This window comes from Pleurodeles waltl, chromosome 5, assembly GCF_031143425.1.
Source record: "Pleurodeles waltl isolate 20211129_DDA chromosome 5, aPleWal1.hap1.20221129, whole genome shotgun sequence".
Lineage (NCBI taxonomy): Eukaryota > Metazoa > Chordata > Amphibia > Caudata > Salamandridae > Pleurodeles > Pleurodeles waltl.
In genome coordinates, this window is record NC_090444.1 from 1,002,626,996 (window position 1) to 1,002,643,935 (window position 16,940).

A 16,940-nucleotide genomic window follows, 5' to 3' on the forward strand; every position below is an offset into this window, starting at 1 on the left:
GAACAAACATAAATATATGATGCTCTTCCCAACAAAACTCTGTGTAATAGCGTAGGGCAAATCCTGGTACTTTCCATCACCAGTGGATACGCTGGACTGGATTGAAGGCTGGCAGCGGGGAAGTCGGCGAGCCAGTGAGAAAGGGAAAGATGCACACATGAGAACTCAGTAGCAGGCTGGCTCCTCCAGAACACCCCAAGACCAGGACGCCCAAGGAGAAATGGAAAGGGGCAAGTCCTAGAACTAAACAGTTTCAAGATTGTGGGGAGGAGCCTTCCAGGGGGTGCCATGGGACCAGAATCAGAAAGAGACCCCCGGGGGTGAGAAGCCTATTGTAAGACTTAAGCAAGGCTCTTCCTAGATGGGAGGGCATATAAATCCAAAAAGACTGCGGGCCCCAACAGGTCTGAAAGAGGGGCTAAGAAAGTAGATGATAGCGGGCAGGATGTTGCACGATAAACTAACTGATCAATACAAACAGGAGTGACTTATCCGGACAACATTCTGCACACTTGGGCGGAGGCAGCCAACTCATTACCACAGTCAATGGTATAGCTGGGAGCGACAGGCCCGCTGCAAGTTGGGGGGGGAGGGGTGGGCAGTTCTAAGCCTACTAAGCAGTGTAGTGGGGGGGGATTTAGTTGGGAGGATGGGATGTTTAGTCATTTCACAGCAATTGATGTTTGCCTAACGAGGGCTCAGGAACTTGATACTCCGGGAAGGATGAGAAACCTTGGGAGGGAGGTCAGTCTACAGAGACCAATAGCCTCAGGTTACGAAAGTATCGGACCCGACATGACAACCACTTAGTCTTTGCCATTAAAGGTCAAGACGTGGAACTTAAATGGACTAGCCAACAAAATTAAACGAACTTTGGTTGTGCAGTGTCTCAAAAGACATACACCAGACTTAGTTTTAATACACAAAACCCATCTAAAGGGAAACCACCAGAAAGACCTGAACAGAATGGGGTATTTTATGTTGGCACATGCTGGCTTCACTGCCACCTCAAGAGAGGTGGGAATCTTACTAAGACAGGCAGCACCATTTATTCCTTGTCCCATCTAGGCTGATTGCGGCCCAAGCCTAATCCGTAACCTGGCACGGGTGGACCCTTAATGTATGTTCTGTGTACATTCCCCCTAGACTACACTCAGACACCCTTCCAGCTCTTGCGACTTAGCTGTTGTAGCTGTCCCAGGGAATTCGGACCCTGGGGCGGGGGGGGGGTGGTTATGAATGATACAATAGACCCGAAGTATGATAGGTTGACTCAAGCAGGAGGGGGTCGAGGAAGTTAGCATATTGAAATCCTTTACAGATTCCACGGTGCTAACAGACTTGTGGAGAGCCCGTAACCCAGGCGTGAGGCAGTACACCTTTCTGTCCGCATCTCACAAAAGCTTCTCGCGTCTAGACTGCTTATTCACCCACCACTCAGATGTAGGCAACTTCCAGGGGATGACCTATTTAGTGCAATATATTTCTGATTATTCTCCAGTTGCAGTTAAACTGAGGGGAGCCATTAGGGACATGACACAAATGCCCAGACTAGATCCCTGGTGGATGAGAGAGGAAGGCTTCTATGAAAAGATATGGGAAGGTGCAGAGCGATACTTTTCTGAAAATAGTGGGACAGTAGACTCAACAAGTACACTCTGGGAGGCTTTCAAGACGGTACTGGGGGGGCACAAAAAGGAGCAGAATAGTAAATGCGTGACGCTGGAGAAGGAAGTCTCTGACTTGGAGGCCGAGGCTCTTTGGGGGGGGTTGACCCGCACCAATGCCACAGACTCCAACTTAAATAACAAGAAATGCAGAACCTAGGGACCAATGATGCACAAGCCCATGAGCTAGCTACGCAAAGGCGTTTTTACAAGGTCGGGGACAAGGCAAATAATTTGCTGGTATGGCTGGAAAAAAGGTATAGAAGCAGGAACTGGGTGGCAAGATCTGTGACAAGGGGGTAACACAACACTGAATGAGTAAGGCTGTAGCAGGGGCCTTTGCCACCTATTATGAACGGATATATTCTTCCCAGACGATAAGTACATGAGAGGACTGTGAGGACCTGCTGCTGGACCTCCCGTTGGAGGAATGGTCAGGGGCCGATTGGGAGCTGACAGTAGAAGAAGTACAACAGGCCTTGGGAGAGATTGTATCAACGAAGGCAGTGAGCACTAACGGGCTCTCGGTAGAACTCTTTAAAGGAATGAGGGATTTATGGCTCCCAATATGTTGGAAATGTTCCAGGCAGCTAAGGTAAAGGGGATTCTTCTGGGGGAATCAGAGGCTCGAGACAATAGTGGTCCTGCATAAGAAAGGCAAGCCCCCAAAGTCTGGCAGCTCATATCGACCCATCTCTCTATTGAACCTGGAGGTCAAGGTATTAGCAAAGATTCTGGTAAATAGAATGCATTCACATATGGCCACGCTAATACGTAGGAATCAAACAGGCTTTCATGCCACACAAAAGCACTAGATTAAATCTAAGACGCCTGTATGGGATCTTGCATAGTGCAGGGGTCCCGGGGTGTGGAGGAGGCTGCAGTACTCGCACTGGATGCCAGGATGGCCTTTGACAAAAATGAATGGCCGTATGTCTACGCTGTCCTAACCAGGATGGGGTTTGGCTCTGGATTTTGTGCTTGGGTTCATCTACTATATACTGGCCCGCAAGCAAGGGTCAGAGTGAATGGGATGTTGTCCCGTCCCTTTACACTCCATAGAGAAGCTAGGCAGGGCTGCCCTTTATTACCATGGCTATTTGCCCTTGCACTGGAGCCGCTGGCCACATGGGTACACCAGGACCCCCAGGTGTGGGGCATACCCGAAGGAAGGTGGTGGGAGGTTCAGATATCTCTATGCGCCGATTATATTCTCCTATACGTCACAAGACTCCACCGGTCCATAGATAGACTATTACATATTTTCCATCTTTTTGGAACTTACTCTGGGTATCAGATAAACTGGGAGAAATCCCTAGTCTTCCCTCTAACAGGCAGGGACATCTCCCTACCGGAACAGTGCTTGGCCCCAGTGACTATCGAGTGTTTTCCCTATTTGGGAATTTATGTGACAAGGAACTCGGCAGAGTTCCTTAGGAAGAACCTTTATCAACAACTGGACTTGCTTAGAGCCGATGTCTGCTCTATGTATTTCAGAATACCCCATTCAAGGTGCCTCCTGACTTCTTCTCAACGATAAATAGCGAGATATGCAAGCTCCTGTGGCAGGCAGGATGCCCACGGATATCCCTGGTTAAACTACATAGAGGAGTATACGATGAGGGTATAGCGGTCCCTAATATACAAATGTACTACTGAGTGGCCAAACTACTCTCGGTGGGTGACTGGGTGTATGCAGAGGTGGGGGAGCCCGCTTACAGAATAGACAGGGAGGCAATGGGAGAGGAAGGATACCCCTTGGTGCTATACTCCCGGAAAAGGGAGGGCCTACTCCCGCCCCACACACAGGTTGTGGTGAGGGCTTGGAGGGAGGCCACCAAATACCTGAGCTGGGATGGCCACCAAATACCTGAGCCATGACTCTACTTTGGTGTAGTGACCAACTAAATGAACTTCACACTTCACTTCACACTCTAAAGGGGTTCCGTAGTTGGGGACTGCTCGGCATTGATAAACTTGGGGATATCTGGAGGGGTGGTTCGCTGATCTCTCTGGTGGACCTAAAGACTGAATATTAATTGGGGCTCTCCGCAAGCTTTAAATACATCCAGCTGGCCCATGCGCTTGGGAGGCATCTACATGTAGGGGAACATATTACCAACATCTCCCCACTGGAGGACCGATTATTAATGGACTCTATGCCGGAGAAAGCAATTTCCCTAATCTAAACGAAATTAGTGAATAACTCCCCCGAACCCTGGCAGCCTCTCCAAGAGGCATGGGAGCGGGATGTGGGCCAAATTGAAGATGATGACTGGCAGGACGCCCTCCAGAGCCCCAGAGAGGTGGCAATCCGGGCGAGGTTCCGCCTCGTGCAATTGCAAATCCTCCACAGGTCATACTATTCTACACCACTCCTTCACCTCATGGGCCATAGGGATTCAGACCTACGTAAAAGAGGGTGTGATGAGGTGGGAATATTCTTCCACATTCTATGGAACTGCCCGATAATACAACAATTTAGGGAAAACGTGATACATATCACGTACCACGTCAGGGGACTCTCGATCCCTCGGGAGGCCTGGTAGTTGGTACTACAGATATCGGGGGAAGAGACCTGGCTGAGACATCAGAAGACTTGGCTGAAGCAAGCTTTGGGGGTAGCCAAAAGAGATATTGCCTAAGCAGGGGGAAAGGGGGCAGGCATCCGATGTCTGGACCTGGGAGAAACATATGGATTGGTGTCACCATGCACAAGTGGTCTATCAAAGCAGGGGGTGTCCCCGGAAATTTGACAAGAAATAGTCACTATGGGGTGGGTATGGAGGACTGTGAGGTGGGGATCTGGGGAAGAATAAGGTGGGCCTTACCCTAAGGATTCTTGTTCTGTAGGGGGGCGTGAGGAAAGATGTGAATAGAAGGTTTGACAACTTATTTGATATCTTATTTAGACACGATCTTTCCAATGACAACTGCTTCTTCTGGCCGAGGTATATTTGTTGTTTGTATTTATTGGCAATGTACTGTACTGAGCAATGGTTTAATAAAAAGATGTTAAAAAAAAAAAATGGCCAAAAGAGAAGTGCACATAAAATAGATGGAGACAGTTTCGGGGACATTTGGGATTACATTAATATGACTTCAAAAAACAAACTCGGGATGGAAACTATTTATTATACTGTCAAAAGAACTATTCCTAAGTAGGCATAGATAGCCATTTACCATATTCTTATGTTTTTCGAATGAGCACTTGTATAACCTCGCCTAATTTTCTGGAAATAATTAGAATAAAAGTTCCAACTTTGAAGGTACAGTTTTCAAACGAAAATACCACTGAAGAACCATGAACGTTTATGCAGGTAAAAAGTGAGTGAATTCAATGTACCATTTTTAAACAATTGGGGGTTCTAAGCCAATTTCTAGATCAAAGCAGGTAACGAAAATTGTGAGGACATTTTCTTTGACACAAATTAGGAAGCCTGGATTAAAAGAAAAAATATAAAATAAAATATAGGTATACTAACGTTTCCCAGGACACTAGAGCTGCTTCTGTGGAGTTATCTTCTGGCACACCCGTCTGGAAAATTAAAGGAAATGCAATATGGTTGTACCTTTTAAGGTAAGAGTAAAACGGTCGCAAAATACAGTTGAACTCCAATGCATAAAACAATTCTACCATTCAGTGTCCCTCTGTAGACAAAGGACACCAAAACATGCAGCATTCCTCTTTCCATTTCCAGACAGGAGAGTAGCACAATCTGTGATGGGGAGTGTGCCATCATTCCCAAGCATAATGAAAATGTCACTTACCCAGTGTACATCTGTTCGTGGCATCAGTCGCAGTAGATTCGCATGTTCTGCAATAGCTCGCCATCTGGTGTTGGGCCGGAGTGTTACAAGTTGTTTTTCTTCGAAGAAGTCTTTCGAGTCACGGGACCGAGTGACTCCTCCTTTTGTCTCCATTGCGCATGGGCGTCGACTCCATCTTCGATTGTTTTTCCCCGCAGAGGGTGAGGTAGGAGTTGAATTGTAGTAATAGTGCCCATGCAATGGAGTGACTAAGTATGCACCTATTTAAGGTTGAGATGATACATATATAAATAATTGAAGGTAACTTCCAAACTGCTACAGGCTCCCGGGGAGGCGGGTGGGCACATGCGAATCTACTGCGACTGATGCCACGAACAGATGTACACTGGGTAAGTGACATTTTCAGTTCGATGGCATCTGTCGCTGTAGATACGCATGTTCTGCATAGACTAGTAAGCAGTTATTTCCCCAAAAGCGGTGGATCAGCCTGTAGGAGTGGAAGTAGTTTGAAATAATGTCCTTAATACGGCTTGACCTACTGTGGCTTGTTGTGCGGATAACACGTCTACACAGTAGTGCTTGGTGAATGTGTGAGGCGTAGACCATGTGGCTGCCTTACATATTTCTTGCATTGGGATGTTTCCTAGAAAGGCCATGGTAGCACCTTTCTTTCTGGTTGAGTGTGCCCTTGGTGTAATGGGCAGCTGTCGTTTAGCTTTAAGGTAGCAGATTTGGATGCATTTAACTATCCATCTGGCTATACCTTGTTTTGAAATTGGGTTTCCTGCATGAGGTTTTTGAAATGCAATAAAGAGTTGTTTAGTCTTTCTGATGTTGTTTGTTCTGTCAATGTAATACATCAATGCTCTTTTGACATCTAATGTATGTAGTGCCCTTTCAGCTACGGTATCTGGCTGTGGAAAGAACACTGGAAGTTCCACTGTTTGATTTAGATGGAACGGTGAAATAACCTTTGGCAAAAATTTAGGATTGGTCCTTAGGCCGACTTTATTTTTGTGTAGTTGTATAAAAGGTTCCTGTATAGTAAACGCCTGAATCTCGCTTACTCTTCTTAGGGAAGTAATGGCGATGAGAAATGCCACCTTCCAGGTTAGGAACTGTATGTCGCAGGAGTGCATGGGTTCAAAAGGTGGACCCATAAGTCTAGTTAGGACAACATTTAGGTTCCATGAAGGAACAGGTAGTGTTCTTGGTGGTATAATTCTCCTAAGGCCCTCCATGAATGCTTTAATGACTGGTATTCTATATAGGGAAGTTGAATAGGTAGTCTGCAGGTATGCAGATATTGCTGCAAGGTGAATCTTAATGGAAGAGAAAGCTAGGTTAGATTTTTGTAAGTGAAGCAAGTAACCCACTACATGTTCTGGAGTTGTGTGTAATGGTTGTATTTGATTAGTATGGCAGTAGCAAACAAACCTCTTCCATTTACTTGCATAGCAGTGCCTGGTGGATGGCCTTCTTGCTTGTTTTATGACTTCCATTCATTCTTGGGTAAGTTGTAAGTGCCCGAATTCTAGGATTTCAGGAGCCAGATTGCTAGATTCAGCGATGCTGGATCTGGGTGTCTGATCTTTTGGTTGTGCTGTGTCAACAGATCTGGCCTGTTGGGCAATTTGATGCAGGGTACCACTGATAGGTCTAGCAGCGTTGTGTACCAGGGTTGCCTTGCCCAAGTTGGTGCTATCAATATGAGTTTGAGTTTGCTTTGACTGAGTTTGTTTACCAGGTAAGGAAGGAGAGGGAGAGGAGGAAAAGCGTAAGCAAATATCCCTGACCAGTTCATCCATAGGGCATTGCCTTGGGATTGTTTGTGTGGGTACCTGGATGCGAAGTTTTGGCATTTTGCGTTCTCCCTTGTCGCAAACAAGTCTATCTGAGGTGTTCCCCAGAGTTTGAAATAAGTGTTCAGAATTTGGGGGTGAATTTCCCATCCGTGGACCTGTTGGTGATCTCGAGAGAGATTGTCTGCGAGTTGATTTTGTATCCCTGGTATAAACTGTGCAATTAGGCGAATTTGGTTGTGAATTGCCCAATGCCAAATTTTTTGTGCTAGCAGGCTTAACTGCGTGGAGTGCGTCCCTCCCTGCTTGTTTAGATAATACATTGTTGTCATGTTGTCTGTTTTGACGAGAATGTATTTGTGAACTATTATTGGTTGGAAAGCTTTTAGTGCTTGAAAAACTGCTAGAAGTTCTAGGTGATTGATATGCAGTTTTGTTTGATGTACGTTCCATTGTCCTTGTATGCTGTGTTGATCGAGGTGTGCTCCCCACCCTGTCATGGAAGCATCTGTTGTGATTACGTATTGTGGCACTGGGTCTTGGAAAGGCCGCCCCTTGTTTAAATTTATGTTGTTCCACCACAGAAGCGAGAGGTAAGTTTGGCGGTCTATTAACACCAGATCTAGAAGGTGACCCTGTGCTTGAGACCACTGTGATGCTAGGCATTGTTGTAAGGGCCTCATGTGCAGTCTTGCGTTTGGGACAATGGCTATGCATGGTGACATCATGCCTAGGAGTTGTAATACCATCTTTGCCTGTATCTTTTGTGTTGGATACATGCGTTGTATGATGGTGTTGAAATTTTGAATTCTTTGTGGACTTGGAGTGGCTACTCCCTTTGATGTGTCTATTATGGCTCCCAGGTATTGTTGTACCTTGCGTGGCAGAATTTTGGATTTTGTGAAATTGACGGTGAACCCGAGTTTGAAGAGGGTTTGTATGATCTGATTTGTGTGATTTGAGCACTGTATGAACGAATGGGCCTTGATTAGCCAGTCGTCCAAATATAGGAACACATGTATTTGCTGCCTTCTTATGTGTGCAGCGACTACCGCTAGACATTTGGTAAAGACTCTTGGTGCGGTTGTTAATCCGAAAGGCAGTACCTTGAATTGGTAATGTATTCCTTTGAATACAAACCTTAGGTATTTCCTGTGCGATGGGTGTATTGGTATATGGAAATAAGCATCCTTGAGGTCTAAAGTTGCCATGTAGTCGTGTAGTTTTAGCAATGGCAATACTTCTTGTAGTGTGACCATGTGGAAGTGGTCTGATTTGATGAAAGTGTTCACTACTCTGAGGTCTAGGATTGGTCTCAGCGTTTTGTCCTTCTTTGGTATCAGAAAGTACAATGAGTAAACTCCTGTGTTTATTTGTGTGTTTGGCACTAATTCGATTGCATTCTTTTGCAATAGTGCCTGCACTTCAATCTCCAGGAGATTGGAATGGTGTGTTGTTAAATTTTGTGCTTTTGGTGGTATGTTTGGAGGGAATTGTAGAAATTCTATGCAATAACCATGTTGGATAATTGCTAGAACCCAAGTGTCTGTAGTGATTTCCTCCCATGCTTTGTAATAATGACCTATTCTTCCCTCCACTGGTGTTGTGTGGAGGGGGTGAGTGACATGTGAGTCATTGTTTAGTAGTAGGGGTTTTGGGGCTTTGAAATCTCCCTCTATTTCTAGGGAATTGCCCTCCTCTATATTGTCCCCGAAAACCTCCTCTATACTGTCCCTGGTAAGTGGACGGTGTTGCTTGTGAGGTGCTGGCTTGTGTGCTTTGACCCCGAAACCCCCCTCGAAAGGGCGTTTTACGGAATGTGCTGTAATTCCCTCTGCTCTGCGGGGAGTAGAGTGCGCCCATGGCTTTGGCAGTGTCCGTATCTTTTTTGAGTTTCTCAATCGCTGTGTCCACTTCTGGACCGAACAGTTCTTTTTCATTAAAAGGCATATTGAGAACTGCTTGTTGAATCTCTGGTTTAAATCCAGACGTTCGGAGCCATGCATGCCTTCTGATAGTTACAGATGTATTAATTGTCCGTGCAGCTGTATCTGCAGCGTCCATGGAGGAACGTATCTGGTTGTTGGAGATGGTCTGTCCCTCCTCAACCACTTGTTTTGCCCTATTTTGGAAGTCCTTGGGCAGATGTTCAATGAGATGTTGCATCTCGTCCCAGTGGGCTCTGTCATAGCGCGCAAGTAGTGCCTGGGAGTTCGCGATGCGCCACTGGTATGCAGCTTGTGCTGCGACTATCTTACCAGCTGCATCGAACTTGCGGCTTTCTTTATCTGGGGGTGGTGCATCTCCAGATGTGTGAGAGTTGGCCCTTTTCCTAGCTGCTCCTACAACAACAGAGTCTGGTGGCAGCTGTGTAGTGATGAAAACCGGGTCCGTAGGAGGCGGCTTATACTTTTTTTCCACCCTTGGTGTGATTGCCCTACTTTTGACCGGCTCCTTAAATATGTCTTTTGCGTGCCGGAGCATACCAGGGAGCATAGGCAGGCTTTGGTAGGAGCTGTGGGTGGAGGAGAGTGTGTTGAACAAGAAATCATCCTCGACCTGTTCTGAGTGGAGGCTTACGTTATGAAATTGTGCTGCTCTAGCCACCACCTGAGAGTACGCGGTGCTGTCTTCTGGTGGAGATGGCTTTGTAGGGTATGCCTCCGGGCTGTTATCTGACACTGGGGCGTCGTATAGGTCCCATGCGTCCTGATCTTGGTCACCCTGGCTCATGGTGGTGTGAGCTGGGGAGTGAGGTGGAGTTTGTGCTGGTGAAACGTTAATCACGGGCGGAGGAGAGGGTGGTGGTGTAACTCTTTTCACCACTTTTGGTTGTGGTGCTTGTTCCGTCTGGAACTCCAACCTTCTCTTTCTCCTAATGGGGGGAAGGGTGCTTATTTTTCCTGTCCCCTGCTGAATGAAGATACGCTTTTGTGTATGGTCCACATCAGTTGCTTGTAGCTCTTCCTCAAACCTATGCTTTTGCATTTGGGAGGTTAGCGAGTGCTCTTCTGTATAAGAGCCTGAAGCTGGGTCGCTTGCAGTTTGTTTCGGCGTCGAAACTTTGTCTGCGTGTTTTTTCGGCTCCGAGGTGACTTTTTTCCTTTACGGGGCCGAAACCTCTTGGCGTCGATCTGTTTCGGTGCCGCTGTCTCGGCGTCGAGCCGTGTCCACACCGGCATCTCGGTGTCGAGGCTTGTCTCCAGCACTTTCTCGGTCCCGAGAAGGCTGCGTGCCGGTGTCTCGACCGGAGTCGGACGATCTCGGCACTGTTTGGGCCTTTTTCGGTGCCGACGGTCGGTCACCGAATTTATGGGTCGAGCCATGGCCTGGTGGCAGTGGCGTCCCCTGGGCCTTGTAAATGTTTCTTTGTGTGGTTTTCGACGTCTTACTCACGGTTTGTGTGTCGTCGAATCCTTCGGAGTCTGAGTCTTGGATCGAGAAGGTACCTTCTTCTTCCTGTTCCTCGAACTCCCGTTGGGCTGTCGGTGCGGACGCCATTTGAAGTCTTCTGGCTCGACGGTCTCGGAGTGTTTTTCGGGACCGGAACGCACGACAGGCCTCGCAGGTGTCTTCGCTGTGCTCAGGTGACAGGCACAGGTTGCAGACCAAGTGTTGGTCTGTGTAAGGGTACTTATTGTGGCATTTGGGGCAGAAACGGAACGGGGTCCGTTCCATCGGCGTTCTTCAGCACGCGGTCGGGCCGACCAGGCCCCGACGGAGGATCGAAAAACTACCCCGAAGGGCACCGGAGCTCTTCGATCTTCGATGCGGTGTGGAATCTAAGTACGCCGATCCCGAACGCAACAATACCGACGAAAATCTTCCGAAATTAGCTAATTTTCCGTTCCGAAACTCGGAGCGACAGGAACACGTTCGAACCCGATGGCGGAAAAAAAACAATCGAAGATGGAGTCGACGCCCATGCGCAATGGAGACAAAAGGAGGAGTCACTCGGTCCCGTGACTCGAAAGACTTCTTCGAAGAAAAACAACTTGTAACACTCTGGCCCAACACCAGATGGCGAGCTATTGCAGAACATGCGTATCTACAGCGACAGATGCCATCGAACATAGTGTTTAGTTCAGTGCCCAGTACCCGATCCAATTATGTGCCACCACACAGTGCTTCACCAGTATAGGCACTTGGTAGAAACATCCAGCCTTCAATAGGAACGCTGATACAGGATGGACGTGCCAAGCATTACAATATTTAGAGCAGGACTACGATCTGTGGTAGGCTGGCTTCGATGTTCTCACGTCTGAAACTTAAGATTTGGGACTCCTTATTCGTTACATACACGACTGCTATAGTGCGATTTTTTCTTCTACAAACTATACAAGGCCCCAGGATTTCCTTATTTTCAGTCAATTGGGTAAGAAAATCTTAGCCTCATCCGCTCTTCAAAGATGTTAAGGGGAAACCTGGCAATACCCATACCCTGGAGCTGACAAGCTGAGGAGTCTATCCTTTAAGTATAGAAGTTGCCCCCCTTCACCGCGGGGCTGCAGGCGAGTCATTATGCCCCTGCTTTCACTTTTTATGTTAATAGTTTTATAGGTCTTTACATTCTGTGAGTGCTGTCAAATGAGTGTAGCAAAGCAGCTGTCTTTCTAGGGGCAACATAAGTCTGTGTCTGTGAGACTCACACTTGCAGTGAAGACCGGCTGCCTCACCATGAAGGATGCAATCATGTTATCAGTGCAAACGACCAAGCCCCAGTGACCCTAATGCGAAGTCTTACATTTAAATATTGTGGAAGGTCATTTGTACATTTCTACCCCAGCACAATGGGCAAAAAACCATGCTACTGAAAAGTGATAGAATGCCTACAAGTCAGAGTATATTCCTAAGGTTTGAAGTGGAACCTGGATGCCTATGAGATAACAGTGCACTGAATAGACAACTGCACATTTCATTTGTAAGTTTCAATAAATACTTACAGATACCCGTGAGCTCGCCCGAGCCCGGGCAACCAAGTCTTTTTCTTTATCAGCTGCTTGCCTTTGGATCTTCTGAAAGTTTGTCAGTGCTGTGGTTAGCTCATTCAGAAGGCGGTCCTTTAGTAACTTTCTCTGGCGCTACAAGGAAGGGAGAACATATAAACAACAAATTACAACTTTATAAATATGAATTTAAAGAATTATAACCAAACATGGAAGCAACCTGTAATTGCATTGTCTATAAGTCTAAACATTAAAAATTACCCTCTCCGAGTGGCATGCGGGCATGGATTGGCATGCCAAACTTGAAGATCCTATCTAGAAGGCTCATTGGGGTGGTGGTGGTGAGGTGGGTGGTCGAACAGCCAAGTCTTGAGGGCAATTCGGAATTCTGGAAGTGAGGTGATGGTCCAAAGGTGCACTGGGAGGCTGTTCTAGGTATTTGCTGTGATGTGAGAGAAGGAGCATCCTCGCCTTCTGCTTCAATAGAAGCAGAGATATTGGGCAAGTGAAAGGGAGGCAGAGTGTAGTCTTCTCGATGGTTGGTGGAAGCTCACGCCGTGGTTAATGTACGTGAGTCCTTGGCTGTGTAGAGCCCTGTGTGCATGGGTCAGCAGCTTGAATTGGCATCTCTTCTGTATGGGCAGCCAGAGGAGTTGCCAGGGGTGCGGTGTGATGTGGGTTCATGGCAGAAGGCTGAAGATGAGTCTGGCTGTCGAGTTCTGTATGGTTTAAGGTCTCTGTAGGAGGTATGCAGTGATTCCAAAGGTGTTGCCGTAGTACGGCCGGCTGGTGATGAGGACCTGTGTCACTGTGCGTCTCATTTGTAGGGCGAAGCCACTTGAAGAGCTTATGTAGCATGCGCAAAATGAAGAATCCGGTGAAGGAGACGGTGGAGGAGACAGCGTTGATCTGTGATTTCATGCCACGCTTGTCAATTACAATTCAGAGGTTTCTGGCATGGTCAAAGGGAGTGGGTGAGAGTCTTAGTCTGGGTGGCCACCAGGAGCCATTCCATGCATTGCTGCTGTTGCCTAAGATAAGTACTTCCATCTTGTCTGTGTTCAGCTGCTGGCAGTTCTTCATCCAGTCAGCGACACTTGTCATGCATTTGTGGATGTTGGTTCTAGTGGTGGAGGGGTTGTTGGTAAGTGAGAGGATGAGTTTGGTGTCGTCTGTGTAGAAAATTATGTTGAGACCATGGGATCTGTCAATGTTGACCAGCAGGGTCATATATGCATTAAAGAGCATGGGGCTGAGGGATGAGCCCTGGGGGACACCATAGGTGATCGCCTTGGTTTTGGATGTGAAAGGTGGGAGGTGAATCCTCTGGGTTGTTACAGTGAGGATGGAGGTGATCCATCGGAGTGCATCCACTTGGATGCTGATGTGGTGGAGTCTTTCAATCAGCATGTGGGGGGATACGATGCTGAAGGCTTCCCAGAAGTACCAAATAGGAAGACTATGTGACACTAAAATTGTTTCTCAAAAAACGTTAACAATTGATTTATCCATTACAAAAATGCAATGCAAACGTGGTGTCTATAAATTTATATATTTTGCAGCAAGCGATGCTTGCCATTTTTTGTATACCTGGATTTAAAAAATGGCTGTATAGATTTTATTTAAATGAACAAAAAACAGAATAAAAATGTATAAATAGCTTTTATTATTGACATTACAAAACAATCTGAGGTTTAGTGATCTTAACTATTACAGGTTAACAAAGAGCCAGTTCAATGGCATGCCTAGAACTCAAGCTACACTCTAAGGATGACGTGGAAATGACGGCCTCTTAATTGTAAAAGCTGCCTTTCTTTGAAGGGAGTTCTTTCATGTACTAAAATTCATAGGCAAATACCTTTATTCATATACATCTTTTGCCACTCAGAATGTTATTCCTCCTTGTGTTAATAAGCCGGTTCAGAAAAGTACTTCAGTTAAGATGTTGAAAAAATACATTATAATTAACACATCCTCGTTTTGGAACTTTGAGGTGTGTTAAAGTACTTTCAACAAGAACTGTGTTCGTAAATTGAAAAAGTTCACAATAAATGACTATTGCTTTGTGACATGAGAAGCAACAAAATTATTATACAATAATAGTCAAAAACACCGGTCTGATATCCAAATAAGCTGTATAATCAGAAATGCATACAACTATAAAATAAATGTATAGAAACATTAACAGAAACAAATCATCTGGAGTCTAACAAAAAGAGTATACACAGACAGCATAGTGGTTGTTGCTTGTGTGGGTGCAGTAATAGAGCTAAAGACAGAGATAACAAAGAAAAAAAAAAAAATTCAATAATTATGATGGAACTAACAGTTGCCAAGTACAAAAAATATACATGACATTTTTAAGCATTCCGATGGAAATGAAGTGCCAATGTTTTCATCCAAATGCCAAATAACTATAAGTGGAGTATTCAACATCAGGACAAACAATACAAGAAGTAAGGTTGCCACTAATTGGCGAGTCACATCCAGAAGAAAATCAACGGTGATTGTACATGAGGATAGAAACCAGAGAAAGAAGTTAATATTTTTTTGCATAATGGTAGCTAAAGGGTTGGGTCTGCATACTCTGCTTTGCAGTCAGAATTTGAGGGTGGACTCTGGCCACCAATGGTGATGGACACCTGCATTTGGCGACCCCAGACTACCAAGTTTCCCAGAGGGGTGAGGGGCGGGGGAAGTTTAGAACTTCTGCCATCATTGTGCAGACCCAGGGGCAACCGTAAACCTGGCATGTGCACTGAAGTGCCTGGGGGATGTAGCAGAGCGAGGCGGACCAGCATCAGGGGTCTTACCCCTGCATTGAGCCGACAGAGTGCAGCGATTTACAAAGCTACTGTGTGGTTTGGCCTACCACTAGCTGGCTGACATCGTAGCAGCTCCTCCTGTAGCTGGTGCCGGGGGCCTAGGGCACCCATGATACTTTGCGCCCCACCTGCCTTGTGAGGCACAACGCGAGAAGGGAGGCGGTCCCTTGGATGCAGTCCCCTTGGCTCAGGAGGTGCATGGCCCAGAGGTTCTGGTGCTGCCAGCGCTGTCACCCATGGCCATCTTGGATGAGCCGGGGATGCTGACAGACTACAGCTCCCCACTCACCTTGGCACAGCACATCTAGTGGAGTGCCGACTCAGACATGAGCATTGAGAAACCTGAGGTGCACAGTCTACTGTGACCTGAGGGTTAAGCTGCCCCAATATTGTATTGCACCATACCATGACCATCTGCGATCCCTCCCGCTGAGCTGGGGAATACAGATCATGAGGCGGTGAGTGCAGGCCCTGGGAGGGCCCTGGAGATTGCCAGAGGCACTGTGCTCTACAACCAAATGCGGCCTGCTGCCATGAGCTGCCTGTATGTGCCATCAAGGATGACTGACAGGCCTGGTGTTAGTTGGAGGTGAGACTGGGCCTCCTCACGGGTCATGCTGACTTTGTCTGAGGGGATGCCTCTCGCCATGGCTTGGCTATGGTGAGGGCTTCTGGCTGTCTACAACAGCAGCCCCTTCTTTCTCCCACTGCCCCTCCATCATCGTCCCAGCAATGCCCTTCTGCCAGCTGCAATAGCCAACGTTTGGAGGGGTGGGGGAGAGGGCCCTGTGTCTCGTCCTCCACTCGGGGACTTTTGCATTGCACAGTGTCCTACGCCCCTGCTGGATACAGGCTACCTGTCAGCACCAGGCATCACTACCACAAGAGACACGTTGCTAGCAGTTTGTTGAGGGCAGACCCACTGAGGATGTCTTGGAGTTGATCAGTGGGGCAGAGCGCCACAGTGACCTAAGGTAGGCTTGTTTTCTCCTCCTCTCTGGGGCCTCTGCAACATGGGACCATGCAACAACCTCCAACGTTGCTCTGCTTCAGTGCTCCTGCACCCTCCCAGCACGCCAGGGCTGCCCCAAGCCTAACTGTCCCCATTCCGCTTTGTCTAGCCTCCCCCTTGGAGCCTTTGTTCAGTCTCCCCCCTTCCACTGCAGGAGCTGTCGAAGCCACGGGACCCCTACGGGTCAGTCACCCACAACCACCGGTTTTGGGTGTCCACCCCTTCCATGATGGCCTTAGGGAAACAGACAGGGCAGCTGCTTTTCATGGAGGTGGTATCCCAATCTAAGGCCCGTATTTATACTTTTTGATGCTAAACTGCGCTAACGCAGTTTAGCGTCAAAAAATTTTGCGCCGGCTAATGCCATTCTAAAGCGCCATGCGGGCGCCGTATTTATTGAATGGCGTTAGCCGGCGCAAGCAGACCGGCGCTGCCTGGTGTGCGTGGAAAAAAACCACGTACACCAGGCAGCGCCGGCGTAGGGAAAAATGGCGTTAGGGCGTCTTAAAAATGGTGCAAGTCAGGTTGACGCTAAAAAGTCACCTCCACCCGATTTGCGCCATTTTTTACGACGCCCAGACGCCATTTACATGACTCCTGTCTTAGCAAAGACAGGAGTCCTGCCCCCTTGCCCAATGGCCATGCCCAGGGGACTTATGTCCCCTGGGCATGGTCATTGGGCATTGTGGCATGTAGGGGGGCACAAATCAGGCCCCCCTATGCCAAAAAAATGATACAAAAAAAAAAAATTATACTTACCTGAACTTACCTGAATGTCCCTGGGATGGGTCCCTCCATCCTTGGGTGTCCTCCTGGGGTGGGCAAGGGTGGCAGGGGGAGTCCCTGGGGGCATGGGAGGGCAGCTGTGGGCTCATTTTGAGCCCACAGGTCCCTTAACGCCTGCCCTGACCCAGGCG

The 16,940-nt window shown here is 47.4% G+C and overlaps 1 protein-coding gene across 2 annotated transcripts in view; it reads right to left on the reverse strand.

The window, feature by feature from the left end:
• The window catches only part of STX7 (syntaxin 7), a 202,228-nt gene that overhangs the window by 31,110 nt on the left and 154,178 nt on the right, over positions 1-16,940 (reverse strand). For both annotated transcript variants that reach the window (XM_069235168.1, XM_069235169.1), the window contains exons 5-6: positions 12,184-12,321; positions 5,153-5,205 (exon numbers count right to left, since the gene is read on the reverse strand). In XM_069235168.1, the coding sequence (XP_069091269.1) occupies positions 5,153-5,205; positions 12,184-12,321 (191 nt within the window). The remainder of the gene's footprint in view (positions 1-5,152; positions 5,206-12,183; positions 12,322-16,940) is intronic.